The sequence below is a fragment of the Schistocerca nitens genome, chromosome 8, assembly GCF_023898315.1.
Source record: "Schistocerca nitens isolate TAMUIC-IGC-003100 chromosome 8, iqSchNite1.1, whole genome shotgun sequence".
Classification (NCBI taxonomy): Eukaryota; Metazoa; Arthropoda; class Insecta; order Orthoptera; family Acrididae; genus Schistocerca; species Schistocerca nitens.
The window spans coordinates 368,849,944-368,871,494 of NC_064621.1; the positions used below are offsets into that span (position 1 = coordinate 368,849,944).

Here is a 21,551-nt window from a genome sequence, read left to right on the forward strand (position 1 = left end):
GGCTATCGTCGAAAGCTCAAGATTTTATCTCGAAATGACGCGTCAAGAAAGCCGTAAATGATCTACATATCAGTGTCGTCGTGAAAGACTTCGTTCTCAACAAGAAACAGATGTTCAACGGATTTAATTAATGCAGAACTCCAGGAAACAGTGAACTATAACAGCATGACGTGTATACACTTCCAAAGAGTGATATTCAGTTAGTAAAAATTAGTAGCAGAAGCCTCTCAGTGAGTCTACATTACAGTTGCAGACAGTCAATGTGGGTCTGGACAAGGTGAGGGGCGCTTTGTTTGTAAAGCAGTTTTATCAAAACAACTGCCAGTGCTTCTGCTCTTCGCGTCCATCGATACTTTGAAGGAATATGTAGAGGTCTTCTTTCCTCACCGTGGTTGAAGAACATGATTCGGAAGTCGAATGAATTGGTGATTTGGGAACTGCGCGTGGGAGAGGTTGACGGCCAATTACGCCGCAAATTGTTGAATAATTTACTGTTGCCATGGCTGCTAATGCTGGACGCAGTGTGTGATCTTCAAGGACTGCACGAGCTGTGTCACGACAGCTGAACATTGGATGGTCCACCATTCGTAAAGTGCTGCGAACAGTTGCAAAACGGTATCTCCACTGCAGTTCGAAGCTGTCACGGGCGCAGATGGTCGTCACATTGAACAACGTTTGTAACCTGTAACGTAAGCTTGGTACGCATTTAACAGTTATTACCCTGTCATGTGAAAATTAAGATGTGTTTCTTTCGATGGTTTATTCGTTATTTCTCTTGCGCATGTGCTTACAAATGTTTGCACAGGGTTTTATTGTCCTACTATCAGTCGTTTTTCCACCATGTGTATCTGGCACACTCTTAAAAAATTCACAATAGTTGAAAATTCTTGTCTTTGTAATAGATAGCATAGACCCAATTTCAATATCAACAGGTTCACTATTCGAAAATTACACATTCTTTCGGATGTAAAGTAATTAATTTAGAGTCACGCTGTCAATTTATTACAGGTTTATTTGCTAACGTTAACCAAAATATATTTGCTTAACATGTTGCCAACCTAAGATTTCCATAAAGGAAATGTATCTAGCAGATGGCAATTGCTCACATGCGTCTGGTTCCTAGAGAGCTTAGCAACAACTCCTTCTACTTGAAGCAATTCTGTTGAAAGCCAGTCACCATTTACAACTCAGAGCGTGTTTTGACTAACATTAGTTTTGGTAAGGACAGAGCCAAACATAAATAAATAGATTACAGTTTTATACGATATCCTTGCATACTGTGTCATATTTATAATTATTTGACAACATGGCAATATGTGTGACATTCAAGAAAAAAAGTGTTTTTTCGTAAGATTTAATATCGTTAAAATAATTTTCTGGTGCATATAAGTCATTTCCCTTTTTACGTAAAAGCTGATTCTGTCATCTAAAACCTCCAGTGAAGTTGTTTCACGAGGTAATTACAGTGTTAATATGGTTGTATGGGTTCATTCAGCGCTAATTACAAAACAGAGTCTTCCAATTGATTTCGATTACCTGTACCAGTATAGGCTGACACCCGGCGCGGTTTACAGTAGCACAATCTCTCTGATGTAATCAGAATTATGAAAATCGCCAGATCTGAGGCACGAAATAAAACCCATGCAAAGCCTTTTATGTCACAATGAACTGTTACTACATGTTACATTTCGTTCAAAAACGATTGCAAGAGACTGCAGTTGCTTCCGCTCTTTAAAGAGGTACAGACTAAATTTATAAATCGTTAGGATATTGCCAGTTCAAGGAACGAATCGATGGCTTGTAGCAATATCGTTAATATCAAAGAATTAATTAAAGTGGATTATTCTTGGATTGAAAAATTTTAAGCTACCAATTAAGCATACTACTTGTAAATTTCCAGATCAGATAGTGAGTTCACTAAACTGTCCCCAAATTCTACTTTCGTCACTTTAAATTAGATGTCGATAGCACTTTTTTAAAATTAACAGTATTTTGCAAATAAGTTTAAGAAAACAGCTTCAAAAGTCTTGGTGCGCTAAAAACGGTGCCAACATTTCACCGTTAGGCAAAGGGAGATAATAATTCCTGACAGCAAAACGACGAGGATACAGTGCACAAAGTGAATCCGCCGCCTTCGACATTAAGTGACATGTCTTGGCAACTATGGGATGTGATTGCCCTTGATTTGTAACGCAGTGGTCGGGGGTGGTCCTTTCAGATAAGCCTCTTTTGGGTTGGTGATCTGAGCCACAGAGGCCAAAGTGGAAACATTAATTTTCGGTAGCTATCCCAAAAACAAGCAGAGTTTTTAAACAACAAATTCATTAATACACAGCAGCAGGTAGCTGAAACTTATAAAAATAATGTATACATGTGTGAAGCAGACAGAACAGACTGTCGCAACACTAACAATGAAAACACGTAGACAGGAGAACTGGTAGTAGAAATTTAAGAAAAGAATTATGTAAGAGGTTGTGAAGAAGCCAGAGGAGGTTGTTATCTCAGTAACATACGCAGTCATAGAAAGTAAATTTAAAATAATGCACACGTCTGTGAAGTAGACTGTGGAGTCTGCAGTAAGAAAAAATTTGACTTTCAGCTAGCGAACGGGAGTACTCCGGGCATCACCAGCTCCTTTATGAGTAGCAAAATCCCAAGCAAGTGTAGAGCCAGAGGAGACAAATCTGCGAAATACACTAACCGGCTCGCTTTCGGTCTGCGCCCCAGAAGCAGCTCGATTCAGTACCGATTCTAAACCATACATACAAAACACAAATTAAAATTACGTAGCAAGTGAATTACAGGCCTCAAACACAACAGAGACATAAGGCTATTAAATTGAGCCCATTTAGCCCGCAAGTATTGAAAATAAAATAAATATAAAAGGTACTTAAATTCAGGGAATAGCAGATATTAAAATTTTAAGTTATTAAACACAAGCACGTGTAGTGCAAAGTGACACCAACTTTTCGAAAGTGATACTCTTTTACAATTAAACAGATGTTTGACCTGGAAGGGTTCTTATCACCAGGATGCTGATCCACATTAAAGGCATCGGCCAATCACTTTCTGGGAAGAACAACAGATGACACTTAGAAGTGTTCGCACTGGATGGGAGGACGAGGACGGGAATGGGACGTTGTGGTGGCGGTGGGGGCTCGCGAATCTCACGACTATCTTTTAACGCACACAAGAAATGGTACTCACCACAGTTCCAAGTCCAACAACCAAAGCAGCAGGGAACAAGCCAAAGACGAACTCCAAAATATCACTAGTCATCGCACAGGCATGGTAAAGGCACGATCCGCTAAATAATCACCAGCCATCCAAATATTTCAAGTGGGCCACCACGGCTCCCAGGCACAAGGCATGATTGCGAGCGAGACTCCGCCAAACACCTAAACCCTAGCATACAGCCCCTGTAAGTGCTGAGGGCGCACTTAAATCACACTCGCATTATCGCGACGGTACAACCTTCACAGAAGCCAAGGAAACCGTAGCTAAGCAACACTATCCAAAGAGATTCCACAAGCACAGTTGTCGCAAAGCGTCCGCATGGCTCACTTTTGAGTGTATGCAAATACAAATTTAAGGTACTTTTTGCAATTCTATTTGAGATCAATGTATTTATTTGCATTTCCCATTATTCAGTCTTCCCTCATTTCGCTGACGTAGCTCATAGTAAGAAATCCTTGTAAATGTACGAGAGGTGATGAGTAAGGAATGAAATACATTTGTTTTTTTCTGAAAGCAGATAGATTTTATTCGGGATACAGTTTACCATAGCTTCCCCACTCTTTTGGCTACAAGAACCTGTTTTTCAACACAATTCTTTACAGTGCGGCGTGCCGTGCGGAGTGGTCGCGCGGTTAGAGGCACCATGTCACTAATCGTGCGGCCCTCCCGCCGGAGGTTCGAGTCCTCCCTCCGGCATGGGTGTGAGTGTTGTGCTTAGCGTTAAGTTAGTTTAAGTAGTGTGTAAGTCTAGGGACCGACGACCTCAGCAGTTTGGTCACTTAAGAACTGACACACATTTGAACATTTGAACAGTGCGGTGTACTTACGCCACCTTAATACGAGGACCTGTATGGAAGCACGGTACCATTCTACTGGTCGACGTCGGAACCAACGTGTTTCTGCACCTATAACGTCCCCATCATCGACGTGTTGCTTCCTGCGGAGTGCATCCCACACTGGGGAAAACAGATGGAAGTCGGAAAGTGCGAGATCCCGGCTGTAGAGTGGATGAAGGAGAAGTCTATTGAAGTTCTGTGATCCCCTCCCGGGTGCGCAGACTTGTGTGAGCCTTTACTTTGTCACGGAGAGCGAGAAGTTCATTTATGAAACCTCCTGGCAGATTAAAACTGTGTGCCGGATTGAGACTCGAACTCGGGACCTTTGCCTTTCGCGGGCAAGTATTTCTAGAATGAGATTTTCACTCTGCAGCGGAGTGTGGACTGATATGAAACTTCCTGGGGGATTTAAACTGTGAGTCGTACCGAGACTGGAACTCGGGACCTTTGCCTTTCGCAGGCAAGTGCTCTACCATCTGAGCTACCCAAGCACGACTCACGCCCCATCCTCACAACTTTATTGAAGGAGTGCTAGTTCTGCTAGGTTCGCAGGAGAGCTTCTGTAAAGTTTGGAAGGTAGGAGACGATGTACTGGCAGAAGTAAAGCTGTGAGGATGGGGCGTAAGTCGTGCTTGGGTAGCGCAGATGGTAGAGCACTTGCCCGCGAAAGGCAAAGGTCCCGAGTTCGAGTCTCGGTCGGGCACACAGTTTTAATCTGCCAGGAAGTTTCATATCAGCGCACACTCCGCTGCAGAGTGAATATCTCATTCTGGTAGTTCATTTATATTTTTGGGGTGACGAAAACGCTGACTGTGGCCGAGCGTTTCCAGGTGCTTCAGCCCGGAACCGCGCTGCTGCTACGGTCGCAGGTTTGGATCCTACCTCGAGCATGGATGTGTGTGATGTCCTTAGGTTAGTTAGGTTTAAGTAGTTCTCAGTTCTACGGGACTGATGACCTCAGCTGTTAAGTTCCATAGTGCTCAGAGCCATTTGACCCATTCGACTACTCACTGGATCAAGGACGTTATACAGTTAGACGAACAAGTGTCATTGTTACTCAGGAAAGCTTCCAGCTCGACAGCGTGTAAGTCTACATCTCATCTACATCTACGTGGTTACTCTACATCTACGTGGTTACTCTACAGATCACTCTCAACCGCCTGGCAGAGGGTTTTATCGAACCACCTTCACACTAATTCTCTAGTATTCCACTCTCGAGCAGCTTGAGGGATAATCGAACACGTATGTCTTCCCGTACGAGCTCTGATATCCGTTATTTTGATATGATGGCCGTTTCTCCTCATGTAGGCTAGCGTCAACAAAATATTTTCGGATTCATAGGAGAAAGTTGGTGACTGAAGTTTCGTCAAAAGACCCCGCCACAATGAGGAACAGCATTATTTAAATGATTTTCGCCCATAACCCTGTATCATGTCCGTGACAATCTCTCCCCCATTTCTCGATAACAGAAAACTTTCTGCCTTTCTTTGAACTTTATCGATTCGATATTCTCCGTTAATTCTATCTGCTGAAGATCTCACACCGCGCAGCAGTACTCCAAAAGAGGACGGACAAGCGTGGTGCAGTCAGTCTCTTTAGTCGATTTATTGCACCTTCTATGTGTTCTGTAAATAAAATGCAGTCTTTAGTTCGCCTTCCCTACAATATTTTCTATGTGTTCTCTCCAATTTAAATGGTTCGTAATTGTGACACGTATTTAGTTGAATTTGCAGCTTTTAGTTTTGATCGATTTATCGTGTAGCCAAACTTTAACGGATTCCTTTTAACACTCAGGTTGATGATCCCATACTATTCATACTTATTGTCAATTGCCAATTTTCGCACCATATAGATATCTTACCTAAATTGTAAATAATTGAATGTTAATGCTACCCATGCATCTATATGTCTATGGGGTGGTGGGGATGGTGTGAAAAATCTACCTTATAGCTACTTCCTACAACTGATGCACAACAGATATAGTCTTGTGGAATCTCATGTATCTTTTTGAAACAACGTGTATCTGTTAGCCGCACTTGGTAGCACTCAGGGTTACGATCCTTCTCAGGGAAGCTAGGTTGTAGATGGTTTCATGAAGGGAGGGGACAAGTGACGCAGGGCTTCACTCGACTGACCAATTTTGCAGTTAGTTGCAGTGCGATGCAATCTTGTAGCGTGAATGGAGAGTCACAGTTCAAGGGTTGTAGACTGACAGTAAACTATGCTGGTCAGAGCTTACAACCACGTAGCGTAGGGAAACGAAACCCAAAGCTCTGTCGAATTTGAAAACAGCAGTAGAGAGCGAATGTTGCGACTTCAAGGAATGTGAGCTGAAATCCGTACTGACGAACGAATATCAGAATCGTTTTACACATAATACAGCTGTAACATTTTAAGATTAGGATCGAGGTCCTGCAGGTGAGGTAACAGCTACATCGAAGAATCTATAGACGCCTAATTGTCATCTCCACGTGGCTTGTTTGCAGCACAACTTGCAGGTGTTCTAGCGGTTACCAAAGTGGATATATTGAGCCTTGCAGATTATATCGTCGATACTCTGTGAGTCCGTTACCATATCGCTGGTGTGGTTGTATGTGAGACAATGTTATTGTACTGTTACACTGGGACGACCCTATGCCTGACCGCGATAGAAAATCCCGGAAATATCTACGTGCCAACTTCAGGGCTGCTTACACTTTGTTCTGATTCCAACTTTATTCCAAGTATTTAAGTGCTTTACTCTTAAGCCGATGCAGTCTGATGTCTCTGTGTCACCCGCATGTTTGTGTGTACACTTCAGCTAAAAAAGGCAATCAAAGAATTTGTGGCGAACCTGGTTAGCTTCATTTTTTTTATATATAGCAACGTGATATTTGTAGTGTTTGTAGTCTTTTGCACGTAAGATGTCGTTCATAGAAAATATTGACATGTTTTGTATAGTTTTCTAACTACATTTCATGTTGGTGTACAGTTTCACTGCTGAGTCAATGACAATAAACATCGCTACATGACTTTGTTTCTAGCTTCGTGAAGTTTCTGGAGACTGTGATGAGCCCAGTGGCCTTCATTCAGTTCCTCTTCAGTGTTGGCAGCATCTGCGTCACACTCTTCCAGTCAACTTTCGTAAGTGAACTATTTTACTCACTTTCAAATTATTTGCCTCGCGTTTTGGTCAATCTATATAATTTGCCAGACTCTCAAACTCTGGCTGAACAGGCATCCTAAGGCCAAACGTTACCGACGGACCACCACGTCATCCTAATCCGAAAGGCATCTTTGGATGCAGATGTCGAAAGGCATGCGATAAGCACACCACACTCCCGGTCGTCTTCAGCTATCATGACCAGAGCCGCTACATCTCAGTCTAACAGCTGCGGAACTGGCGTGACAAGGTTTGAGTGCACTACGTTTGAAAACAGCGCAATGCAGAACTGGACTGTCACCCATCCAAGTGCTCACCACACCCGACAGTACTTCGGTGATGCGGCGGGAACCGGCGTTACCAGTGCGTCAAGGCCATTGGCAAGCTAAGATACATGGAATGTTATTTCATAATAAAAACATACTTTTCGTAGGAACTTAACAATGTCTATATTTGCACTACTGGCCATTAAAATTGCTACAACAAGAATAAATGCAGATGATAAACGGGTATTCATTGGACAAATATATTATACCGGAACTGACATGTGATTACATTTCCACGCATTTTGGGTGTATAGATCCTGAGAAATCAGTACCCAGAACAACCAACTATGGCCGTAATAACGGCCATGATACGCCTGGGCATTGAGTCAAATAGAGCTTAAATGGCGTGTACAGGTACAGCTGCCCATGGAGCTTCAACGCGATACCACAGTTCATCAATTCTAGTGACCGTCGTATTGTGACGAGCCAGTTGTTCGGTCACCATTGACCGGACGTTTTCAATTGGTGAGAGATCTGGAGAATGTGCTGGCCAGGGCAGCAGTCGAACATGTTCTGTATCCAGAAACGCCCGTACAGGACCTGCAACATGCGGTCGTGTATTATCCTGCTGAAATGTAGGGTTTCGCAAGGATCGAATGAAGGGTAGAGCCACGGGTCGTAACACATCTGAAATGTAACGTCCACTGTTCAAAGTGCCGTCAATACGAACAAGAGGTGACCGAGAAGTGTAACCAATGGCACCCCATACAATCATGCCGGGTGATACGCCAGTATGGCGATGAAGAATACACACTTCCAATGTGCGTTCACCGCGATGTTGCCAAACACGGATGCGACCATCATGATGCTGTAAACAGAACCTGGATTCATCCGAAAAAATGTTTTGCCATTCATGTACCCATGTTCGTCGTTGAGTACACCACTGCAGGCGCTCTTGTCTGTGATGCAGCGTAAAGTGTAATCGCAGCCATGGTCTCCGAGCTGATAGTACATGCTGCTGCAAACGTCGTCGAACTGTTCGTGCAGATAGTTGTTGTCTTGCAAACGTTCCCATCTGTTGCCTCAGGGATCGAGACGTGGCTGCACGGTCCGTTACAGCCATGCGGATAAGATGCCTGTCATCTCGATTGCTAGTGATACGAGGCCGTTGGGATCCAGCAAGGCGTTCCGTATTACGCTCCTGTACCCACCGATTCCATATTCTGCTAATAGTCATTGGATCTCGACCAACGCGAGCAGCAATGTCGCGATACGATAAACCGCAATCGCGATAGGCTAGAATCCGACCTTTATCAAAGTCGGAAACGTGATGGTACGCATTTCTCCTCCTTACACGAGGCATCACAACAACGTTTCACCAGGCAACGCCGGTCAACTGCTGTTTGTGTATGAGAAATCAGTTGGAAACTTTCCGCATGTCAGCACGTTGTAGGTGTCGCCACCAGCGCCAACCTTGTGTGAATGCTCTGAAAAGCTAATCATTTGCATATGACAGCATCTTCTTCCTGTCGGTTAAATTTCGCGTCTGTAGCAAGTCATCTTCGTGGTGTAGCAATTTTAATGGCCAGTAGTGTAATTTGGATGAAAAAATATCTCTTCTATTATATTTTATCAAGCAGTATAATGATGTTATATCTTTATCTTCCTTACTTTGAAATTGCTAGTTTAAATATGTTTGAGTAAATTAAGTAAATGCAGTGGTTTCCATCACATTAGTGCGAGTGTGTTTTGGAGGAGTTCGGCAGAGGTACTCTTGCTCTATACAGCGTAAACCAGAACTGCGCCGAAAATCTTTTCGGAGAATGATCAGGGATATTTTCTGAGTAGTGAGGTACAAGGGATTCGTGGCATCCAGTGACTCGTTACAAGCATAATTGTATTTCGTTTGATTTCTTGCCTTACTTTATTTGCGTATTTCTATGCACTGAAAATATTTTCATAACCCTACGAGCGTCGACGATATCCATAGTGTATTTTGATTGGAAACACTTGTTGCAATTACTGATGGCTCATGTTGTTGATAAAATTAAAGCCCACTTTTCTCAATAAAACTACTCGGTTCTGTCTCTCTTTTTTCCTTCTTCTTTTTTCTCCACTGAATTAAAGCTTCGTAAAACAGAGGGAGCAGTAGCAGAAAATTATAGTTAATGGGCTATTTTACTAGCTCATGTCAAACTAGTAAACAGATAGCATTAAAACAACTCTATACTTGTGTGGAAAGTAACACCGATAATAAACGCTAAGAAACAGAAATAGATAACGTACAGTTACAGCACAAATAATGATACTGTGAAGTGTTTCACAACTGGTATTTACTTCAATATAAACTTCCGGACTGAAAGGTTGTGGTCGATGTATCGAATCATTTACCGGTGTTTCGTCCGTATTTGCGAGAAATATCTTAACAGATGAAATTGGTGACTGAATATGTTTGCCATAGACAGGGACGATATGTTAGCAAATAATTCGGTGTACAGACCACTATCTCTCAGTTCAGGACTTTAACTGAAATTGTATATAGTAAACTGAATTTCAAGAGCGACAAGAAATGACTGTCGTAAATTGTTAAGAATGCTAGTAATCTTTTTTTCTTTTTAGTTTGAGCATCTTATGTGCTTGAGAGCAGAACATTCTTTGGCATATTTATTGCTCATTTATGGTAGTCGGGTGATTACTAGTTCGTCTTATAGAGTTTTTAGAATATTGGCTTTCTTCAACAATGTGTGGGGATGATTACTTCATTAAATTTAGGAAGTCAACATATTTAAAGCAGAAAAATCAGTGACTTTTTGAATTCTACTTTGAATGGTACAGTAGTGAGATTTTAAAGTATGGCACAAACAAAACGATAAATAGTAACCATACACATTGAAGGATTAGCGAATATGTAAAACATGCATTATGATGCGTCGTGTAATTAAACCTTGTTTGCCCTCAGAATCCACGGCCAGACGTCGTTTTCAAGTGCGCTATGTACTTACCAACACCTGCATTTCAGATATACATATACTGTTGGTGTGGCCACAATATAATGGAGGAGGTAAGTATTAAATTAGACTACGCATTAGCGCTTGTATGGTACAAAACGACTTGTCGTTCTAGTACTTTGTGCAATCAGTAGCTAATGAGTATCTTTAAAACTCCATTCATATTTACTGCTGTATTCACAACTGTCAGGTGCAGGGTCGAAACCCTGAAAGGGAATCGGTAGATTTCCTTCGCAGTACAATCTTGCGCTGCGACAGCGTCATTATGTGGTGAGATAGTGTACCGAATGGTGTAAATAAAGGTGTGTTATCGACTTTAAAGTTTCTAGAATCTGTTGCTCTCATCTGTGTCATGGAAGAGATAAGAAATTGATCAAATATCATGAAGGATGTAGCTGGCGAAAATAATCGTCCTCGACACATAATGGTTATATTTTGCCCAATAAGCCGTTTATTTGACAAGTTGGTACGAACTACGTGTGCGATGACAGATTCATACACGCCTTGTTACGACCACTTCAGCGCTCGAGTTATAGTTGCAACTTCTTGAAACGTAATCCCCGTTAAATATTTCAGAACTAGAGTTCAGAAAAATCTACTCCAGAAATATTTTGATAGTCCACGAGCACAAGCAGGGATTTTACAAGTTCCTAGGCCTGCATGAGAATGAGCAGACACCTTTAGATGTAAGTAATATGCCGCTCATATACCAGGGTCACCGGCAATCGAGTTTCGTCTAATAGTAGGTCGTCATGAGAAAAATCATCTCAACCCAAGCAGAACCGTCGATCTATCGTAGAAAAAAATCACGAACAGAATTTATTTTATGTATTGTTACTTAAACTACAACGCTAACCACACTACACAACTTCTAGTTACGTGCTACTTCCTCTACAAACTTACAAATAGCCGAAGTCACTAAAGCTGGTGCTTGACTCTAAGCCAAGCGGATTCGAACCCTTGTGCCTGCCAATAGTTGGCCGGCAGTGGGAAGAGAGATGGCGGTGTAAGGTTTCTGATAGTCACACTTTAGCGACGAACACGCTGAAGTCGTTTCTCCAGTTTCTTGGGGGTAAAACAATACACTTCAGAGTTGATCGTCACGCTATCAGGGAGGACATCAAACAGAATAACCCCTTCAGAGTCCCTGAAGACTGTCGACATGATTTTACCGGCTGAGAGTGCGGCTCTGAACTTTTTATTCGAAGGAGACGTTCCATCGCCTGTGAAGTTGTTCGACAGAATATCAACCTCGTAACGCCGAAGGTCTTCTGTTAAGTGGCAAGGAACCCAGCGGTCACACACCTTCGAGTACCCGAACTGGTGGACGAATGTGTCAGCAGTACCAACAGAGACGTCCATTTGTGCAGTGAGATATTTCATTGTCATCCGTCGATCACCTGCGACTCTGCAGGAATCACAGCTGTGTGGGGCCGGGCTGCACGGTTAGCGGACAGGTTAGCACGATCTCGCTGCGATGATGACAGGCGACTCGCCCAACGACTCACCGTGCTTTTGTTCACTTCCATGTCTCCGAAGACACTGTGCGAGCGTCTATAACTACCTGTGATGCTTTGATTTTCCGCCAAAACAACTCAGTTACAGCTCCCTGCTTGGAACGCACCTGCGCTACAGACTCCATTTTGAAGGCGACATATACTGCCAGCACTTATCTGAACTTCACGAAACTGTAGGGGCTGAAACTGTAATATTCTACGATAACCCACAACAAATTCCGCACTTTTGTTAACCGAAGTTGACCAAGAAAAAGAAGAGTTGCATTACACACTTAACGCCCACCGTTTAAAGATAAGCCATTACACTAATATGTGTCATGAAGCTGAAATTGTCGCACGCTGTTCTTCCTGCCCCGTCCAGCTGTCCGTGACAGCGTAGCTCACGCTTCTTTAGTTAGAAGGTGCAGTCGACGGCGTTCGTGCCGCAGCTAGCGCCTTTGTGAGCTGATCTCGGCAAATTCGAGACGATGAGAGACCAGTCGCCTATTCTGCTCGCAACACGAAATATATACTATTAGTGAGTGCCATAACCACGGTGGAACGGTCGGGAAGCCAGTGTTGTCACCCGTGGTCAACGTGAGCCACGACTGAGCTGGAGATGGTAGCCAAGGCTGATGATGCAGGCTGCGCTTTGGGGATGTGGGCAACGGAACCGTAGAGTCAGCGACATGAAGGAGAGCCATCGCCAGTAGCCGTGGACCAAGTGGCTGATGAGCAGTGGTACGGTGCCAGCCAGGCCTGTACAAGAGCGCTGGACCAATTAGTTTGAAATGGTGTAGCAGCCTGAAAGAGTGGCAGTGTTGGTAGTTAGAAGAGCGAGTACTGAGCGTGTCAGCAATCTCCAGAGCCAATGCCGACTTCGTTCCGTATATATAACGTTCTTATTATTAATTAGCAGCCTATATAAATTAGTATATTGTGAGCCCCCAATAGACTAGTTATAGTTAGGACGCGATAAACCGACGCCATCCCCCCCCCCCCCCCCCCAATATACTGATCGTTAAACGCCTGCACCGCTTGGAAACACTTCGTGTCGACAGTGCTATGTTTCAGATTGTTGCCACACTGAAGTTCTGACACTGTATATAGCTGACGATGTATTATTGTCTTGTCTGTGTGAAAAAATGATTAATTTATGAAACCTTTGATTACTGCCGACATAATCCTTGCCGTTTCTTATAATGGTTGATATTTTTATGGTTTTTAAAGTTTTTAATTGAGAACACTGTCCAATATTTAACTGTGATGCTAATCTTTTATGAAAGCCTCAAACTATTTATTCTGGATTACAGATACGGGATGTCCTAGGAGAAGTGGTAAATGTTCAGGTATATGGCAAGAACGCTCATCTGAAGCAAAGAACTTCTTATGGACGTTTGCCCTACTCCAAATGATTTCCGAGATAGAGCGTATTTAATTACATGTGTTTGGGCTCGTGGGGCGCACTTGAGTGTCTTAACCAACCAGCCTCTTTGACATTTTAGTGTAGTTTAGCCTCACTCGTTGCTTTCAGTTTCTTTTCTCGGGATGCCTTTCTGCTATTGAAGGTGCAGTTGTCCATGGTGTGTTATGAGTGAAGTAGTGCGAAGGATTAAGAGTGTATCAGACAGACTCATACGTTAATTATGTTTGTATTAACACACAATGCATCTACACTAAAGAATATGCAGATACAGTGTTTATTTACATCTTCTGAGATGACAGTGCTCCTGTTGCTCTCGAAGGCTACCGTCGGCGCTTTCCGTGTACATATTTTTCAATTAATACTTTGTGACACGCATGTTGTAATGCTTCATAATTGTTGTACGTCTAGATCTGTGAAAACCTGAAAATTTGTTAAACAATGGAGAAAATAAATAACAATGTACACTCCTGGAAATGAAAAAAAGAACACATTGACACCGGTGTGTCAGACCCACCATACTTGCTCCGGACACTGCGAGAGGGCTGTACAAGCAATGATCACACGCACGGCACAGCGGACACACCAGGAACCGCGGTTTTGGCCGTCAAATGACGCTAGCTGCGCAGCATTTGTGCACCGCCGCCGTCAGTGTCAGCCAGTTTGCCGTGGCATACGGAGCTCCATCGCAGTCTTTAACACTGGTAGCATGCCGCGACAGCGTGGACGTGAACCGTATGTGCAGTTGACGGACTTTGAGCGAGGGCGTATAGAGGGCATGCGGGAGGCCGGGTGGACGTACCGCCGAATTGCTCAACACGTGGGGCGTGAGGTCTCCACAGTACATCGATGTTGTCGCCAGTGGTCGGCGGAAGGTGCACGTGCCCGTCGACCTGGGACCGGACCGCAGCGACGCACGGATGCACGCCAAGACCGTAGGATCCTACGCAGTACCGTAGGGGACCGCACCGCCACTTCCCAGCAAATTAGGGACACTGTTGCTCCTGGGGTATCGGCGAGGACCATTCGCAACCGTCTCCATGAAGCTGGGCTACGGTCCCGCACACCGTTAGGCCGTCTTCCGCTCACGCCCCAACATCGTGCAGCCCGCCTCCAGTGGTGTCGCGAGAGGCGTGAATGGAGGGACGAATGGAGACGTGTCGTCTTCAGCGATGAGAGTCGCTTCTGTCTTGGTGCCAATGATGGTCGTATGCGTGTTTGGCGCCGTGCAGGTGAGCGCCACAATCAGGACTGCATACGACCGAGGCACACAGGGCCAACACCCGGCATCATGGTGTGGGGAGCGATCTCCTACACTGGCCGTACACCACTGGTGATCGTCGAGGGGACACTGAATAGTGCATGGTACATCCAAACCGTCATCGAACCCATCGTTCTACCATTCCTAGACCGGCAAGGGAACTTGCTGTTCCAACAGGACAATGCACGTCCGCATGTATCCCGTGCCACCCAACGTGCTCTAGAAGGTGTAAGTCAACTACCCTGGCCAGCAAGATCTCCGGATCTGTCCCCCATTGAGCATGTTTGGGACTGGATGAAGCGTCGTCTCACGCGGTCTGCACGTCCAGCACGAACGCTGGTCCAAATGAGGCGCCAGGTGGAAATGGCATGGCAAGCCGTTCCACAGGACTACATCCAGCATCTCTACGATCGTCTCCATGGGAGAATAGCAGCCTGCATTGCTGCGAAAGGTGGATATACACTGTACTAGTGCCGACATTGTGCATGCTCTGTTGCCTGTGTCTATGTGCCTGTGGTTCTGTCAGTGTGATCATGTGATGTATCTGACCCCAGGAATGTGTCAATAAAGTTTCCCCTTCCTGGGACAATGAATTCACGGTGTTCTTATTTCAATTTCCAGGAGTGTATATTAAATATGTTCCTTCTCGGAAACCTTCCAGAACAGGGCATAACCCCATATGAAACTTTCTGCTTCAAATTATCGTTCCACTCGTATTCCTGAATATTGACCATTCCTCCTAGGATACACTGTATAAAAAGTTACGCAATTCTTTCACGTAGTGTAAGTTTTTATGTGATATACTTACAGACAAGGCTTCTTTCCCATGATTATTTTACACTCACTACACTGGTAAGTAGTTTCATTTATTGTACCATTTCCTGTTTGCCTTTAAAGAATAAATAACATTGTTTCACAGTTCAGAATTGAGGAAAGATCATAAAAGAATGCAAGCATTCAACGAACGTTTTATGAAGTAAAAATTAGTAAGACTTGCTTCAGGTCTGACACAATTTTTCTTGCACGAAGTGAGGACCATCATCTGAATCGTCGATATTGTCATTACCACTGTGAATGTGAACTAACTCTTGCTCCAATTCTCGCAAAATTTCGTCGTCCGTAAGAGAACGTGAAGCCAATAATTTGTTTCTGTACTTACGGAATGAACAGCTCACGCCATCCAGCACCTTGACTTCAGCTAATTTAGAAACCACTGGTCCCTGGAAACACTATAAAGAAAACCGATCAAGCCCGTCCATATAATTGGTTTCATATTTAAAAGCAGTTTGAGATTAACCCCGTCAATTGTCGAATGGGCAATCGACCGAAATTTCTGGTATTACAACAGCCTTAATCTAATTCCATGTCCCTTCTTACAAATATGTACTGCAGATGAAGATGACCGTCACTGTAATGCACATTCATGAATAGAGCTGATCGGTACGAGTCACGCACACCTATGAGTTGTCAGCACTGGAAGGAAAACATTCCCACTCTCATATCTTCTAGCCCCGCAGTGACCGCGCTACTTACGCCTCTGCCATCTTACCTAACGGACGAATTTATCAACGTCAGTTAAAGTCAAGCGCGTCCCAAAATATAGCTGTCTTCGTAAGTACTTTTGTTTATTAGTAAGTGGGAAAACTACACTCTCGAGAGGCTCTCAGAGTTAGTTGACGTGTTATAACTGGGTTATTAGTTGGTGGAAGCAGTTTGTCGTAAAACACTGCTGAGAACCGCATGCCGCACTGATACTTGTTGGGGGCCGCATGCGCCCCGCGGGCAGCTGTTTTACGACCATTCCAGTAGTCAGTTGATGGACAGCCAATGAATATGTTGCCTACTCCATAGGTTGTGTGACGAGCAACCAGGAAGGAGGCTCCACTAACAGTCGATGCAGCGAATGGCCACAAAGTGTAGACACAAACAGGCCAGGAGAGCGGTTGCTGTCTTTCCCAAGCGAATGGACGGCGAGTCAGGAAGTTACGCACTGTGCCGTGTCCACATGACATGAGAATGACATAGTTTGGTCTTGAAAATGGGGGTTTGGAAAACAGATTTCTAGCGTAGGGTTTGGGTGCAGTGTGGCCCCTTCGGTGAGAAGGAGGGGGGAGTGAGTTGTGTAGGCATTGGTTTCCTTTGACAAACAATTTTCATTAAACCAAAAATATCTTTCCTGGCAGTTGACGAAATAGCAATGTGCCAACTGAGTTAGACTATTAGGTTTAAAACAAAACAATAAAAGAATTAAAATTTCTTCAGCACAATAATAAAACACCACTCAGTACCAGCTGATCAACAACAAGACCACAAACACTTTACAGTATTCGACTACTTTCCCAAAAAACAAAACAATCACAATATGAAACTACAGTCCATAAATCAGAAAAGTAGCCTCATTTGATAAGGTTTTCATATGTCTACACTTAAGTATTAAAGAGTGGAAAATCCAGGATGGAATGGTGCCAATATTATGAGAAGAAGAGACTGCTATTCACCATGTAGTGGAGATGTTGAATCACAGACAGACACAACAGAAAGACTGCTAAATAAGCAAGCTTTCGGACGAAACGCCTTCTCCTAAAGTAGACAACACACACACATGACCAGCGTCTCTTGCTGCCAAGACCAGACTGCAACGAACTGCGCAAGATGGGAAATTCGGACGAAACGCTTTCTCCTAAAGTAGACAACACAAACACATGACAAGCGTCTCTTGCTGCCAAGAGCAGACTGCAACGAACTGCGCAAGATGGGAGAAGCAATCGTCTTTGTTGGGATAAGAAGGAAGTTGGGTGGGGAAGTATAAAAAGATAGACGCGGGGGACAGTACACTGCTGCTTGTACTATCATAGAGGGTCGTGGTGGGTGTAAGGTAGAGCAGCTTGGTAGAGTTTGGAGGTTAGTTGGAGCCAAGAGATAACTGGATCATCCAGTTGCTGAGCACGCTGCTTAGCAGAAAGCTGTTCGCTAAAATTACTACTTCACAGCTTGCGATATCTATATCTTTCCAATCTACACCAGATTTTGTGAATTATACAGGTAGCAATTCCTCCTGCAATACATACTACACTACTGGCCATTAAAATTGCTACACCAAGAAGAAATGCAGATGATAAACTGGTATTCATTGGACAAATATATTATACGAGAATTGACATGTGATTACATTTTCACCCAATTAGGGAGCATAGATCCAAAGAAATCAGTACCCAGAACAACCACCTATGGCCGTAATAACGGCCTTTATGCGCCTGGGCATTGAGTCAAACAGAGCTTGGATGGCGTGTACAGCTTCAACACGATACCACAGTTCATCAAGAGTAGTGACTGGCGTATTGTGACGAGCCAGTTGCTCGGCCACCATTGACCACACTTTTTCAATTGGTGAGAGATCTGTAGAATGTGCTGGCCAGGCCAGCAGTTGAACATTTTCTGTATCCAGAAAGGCCCGTACAGGACCTGCAACATGCGGTCGTGCATTATCCTGCTAAAATGTAGGGTTTCGCAAGGATCGAATGAAGGGTATAGCCACGGGTCGTAACACATCTGAAATGTAACGTCTACTGTTCAAAAGGCCGTCACTGTGAACAAGAGGTGACCGAGACGTGTAACCAATGGCACCCCATACAATCACGCCGGGTGATACGCCAGTAAGGCGATAACGAATACAGCGCTTCCAATGTGCGTTCACCGCGATGTCGCCAAACACGGATACGACCATCATGATGCTGTAAACAGAACCTGGATTCATCCGAAAAAATGACGTTTTACCATTCGTGCACCCAGGTTCGTTGTTGAGTACACCATCGCAGGCGTTCCTGTCTATGACACAGCGTCAATGGTAACCGCAGCCATGGTCTCCAAGCTGATAGTCCACGCTGCTGCAAATGTCGTCGATCTGTTCGTGCAGATGGTTGTTGTCTTTCAAATGTCCCCATCTGTTGACTCAGGGATCGAGACGTGGCTGCACGATCCATTACAGCCATGCGCATAAAATGCCTGTCATCTCGCCTGCTAGTGATACGAGGCCGTTGGGATCCAGTACGGCGTTCCGTATTTCGCTCCTGAACCCACCGATTCCATATTCTGCTAATAGTCATTGGATCTCGACCAACGCGAGCAGCAATGTCGCGATACGATAATCCGCAATCGCGATAGGCTACAAACCGACCTTTATCAAAGTCGGAAACGTGATGGTACGCATTTGTCCTCCTTAGACGAGGCATCACAACAACTTTTCACAGGTAACGCCAGTCAACTGCTGTTTGTGTATGAGAAATCGGTTGGAAACTTTCCTCATGTCAGCACGTTGTGTCGCCACCGGCGCCAACCTTGTGTGAATGCTCTGAAAAGCTAATCATTTGCATATCACAGCATCTTCTTCCTGTCGGTTAAATTTCGCATCTGTAGCATGTCATCTTCGTGGTGTAGTAATTTTAATGGCCAGTAGTGTATATTCCCATATTCCCCGTGGCCTCAGCTGTCGTTAGTCATTGTCTTTCTCCCACGTATCCCCTTCCCTGCTCCCATTCCAGCACCACATAGCCCTCTGTTTCGCCATCACACCCACAGTCTCTTTATTTCTCTCCTTCTTCGCTCCCTTGTCCCACGTCACCACCCCTCTAACCACGCAGCTGCAACCAGCTGCCCTACACTGTCCCCACCATGTCCCTATATCATTGTCAAAACCACCACTGTCCCCCCCTCCCTAGCTATCCCTCCCCACCCCAGCCTCCTCCTTACACCCCACCACCGAAATTCCCTCTCCTGTCATGCACAGTTTGTCTCAGTCTGTCCTCAGTAGCCAGATACAGTGGGCAGAATTGTGTTTGGTTTTAATTTGTATGTCTTGTCTACTTTAGACGACGGCCTTTTGGCCGAAAGCTTACTTGTTTAGTGGTCTTCCTGTTGGGCCTATCTGAAATGAAATTTAGCATGGTGAGTAGCAATATACCATGTTCATAATATCGTTGTTAAACTGAATGCTAAATCTACGAACCTCTCCCTTCACCAGGTACTCAATTTTAGCAACACAACTGAAATGGAAATGAAGTCCCATGCTTCTTTACAGAGCGTAGGGGAACGATGCGGGAAACCCGCACCGCTTTACTAGGCAAGGTCCTAGTGGAGGTGGTTTGCCATTGCCTTCCTCCGACCGTGATGGGGATGAATGATGATGATGAAGACGACACAACACCCAGTCATCTCGAGGCAGGAAAAATCCCTGCCCCCCCCCCCCCTCTCCCCGGGAATCGAACCCGGGACCCCGTGCTCGGGAAGCGAGAACGCTACCGCGAGACCACGGGCAGCGGACAGCAACACAACTACCAAGACACTAAAATGAAGTGACGCTTCAAACTTAAAGTTCCATATGCGTAGAACACTAGTTAAGGTGACTAGGTAGCATAAAAAGTCATACAGTATTTGAAGAATGACTCTGTTGAACGTAAAGTGTAGGTATGCATGACGCGTTTCTGAATTGCTTCGTCTTCAGAAATCGAAATGTGTATATATAGCACGAGGACAAGAGCGTGACCAGTTGTGTCTGTAACACGAGATAACAATAGTCTGTAATCTTATGTGACGTACACAGCTGGTAATGCTCTTGTCCTTGTGGTAACTTTGCAGTTCGATTTCTAAAGACAGAAATAATTCCGAAACGCGTCATGCGTAGTTTGTGATCAATAAAATCATCCTTCACCTGTTGTATGACCTTTGCGACCTAGCCAGCTTAACTACAGATATACACATATTTACTAGAAAGGTCACTAGCCTCCTACATGACTTTAAATCACACCTTCATAAATACTCGATATTCAGTGAGTCATGGATTAGCTTTTGTTTGTTTTATAGTATGTGAGTTCTTCTGTTGGTTGTACTATAAGTAGTGGCCATAATACTGCAATGTTCATTCTTAGCGATGCCGTGTTAATGTTACTGCAGAGTGCAGATAACTTTCCACCCTCACTTATACCCTAACGCCTAAACCTTATGCTACCCATAGGGCGCAAGAGTGTCGCTGGCTGCCTACAGCTGTGCGTGGACGGAGGCGAGCAAACGTACCAAGAACGCGTTACGCATGCTGGTATGCAGCACACAGAGGCCGCTGCTGCTCACTGCGGGAAAGATCTATCCTATCAGCAAGGCGACTTTCCTGTCGGTGAGTTCCTACCCAGCAGCAACACCACAGTACGCTTGCAAAAATATGAAGTGATACACCATGAACACTTCGACCTAACAGCAACAAACTGATATTACACCAGAATTTCCATGCCTTTGGGATCACTGAATTTTTATTCTTAGGCTAGCCTTATTCCAGTATTTTCAACAGGGAAAAAAAGTCATTTTTAAAGATGAAGAATTGTATGAGTACATGACTGAAATTGGGTGCTTCTAACAGAAATAGAACTTTTCAGGTGGAGAGAGCAACACAGTATGCCCAGAGGATTTGTACGAAGTGCAGCTTGTCGGCATCTCTCGGACTTTGAGAACTGTCGAATCCTTCGTTTTCCTTCAAACCAACATCCTTCACACAGTTGGCAGTAGTGCAATGAAAGTTCAATGAGTGGTGACGAAACAGACTCAGAACAACAGTGTGACAAGAAGAGGAGCCATGGGTCATTCCAAAAGGACTACGCCCAGGTTTGAATGAAGTACAGACGGATTAAAATAGCTGAAATCCAGGCAGATGTTACAGCCAGACTGTCTAAATGAACCATTGGGAGCAGGCTGCTGGAAGCTCAGTTTAGATCTCGAGTTTCCACGCGTCATTTACCTCTGACGCCATATCACATGCTTGGTGTAAATCAACAATAAAATGGGACATTGAGTATCATTCTATGGTCTTCAGTGATGAGTCTCGCTTCTGTTCGTGGTTGT

The 21,551-nt window shown here is 44.3% G+C and overlaps 1 protein-coding gene across 1 annotated transcript in view; it reads left to right on the plus strand.

Annotated features, from left to right (window-relative positions):
- Positions 1 to 20,886, plus strand: part of LOC126199576 (odorant receptor coreceptor-like) — a 143,876-nt gene extending 122,990 nt beyond the window's left edge. The window contains exons 7-9 of the mRNA XM_049936500.1: positions 7,097 to 7,196; positions 10,441 to 10,542; positions 20,677 to 20,886. Coding sequence (XP_049792457.1) covers positions 7,097 to 7,196; positions 10,441 to 10,542; positions 20,677 to 20,886 — 412 coding nt within the window. The remainder of the gene's footprint in view (positions 1 to 7,096; positions 7,197 to 10,440; positions 10,543 to 20,676) is intronic.
- The last annotated feature ends 665 nt before the right edge of the window (positions 20,887 to 21,551 follow it).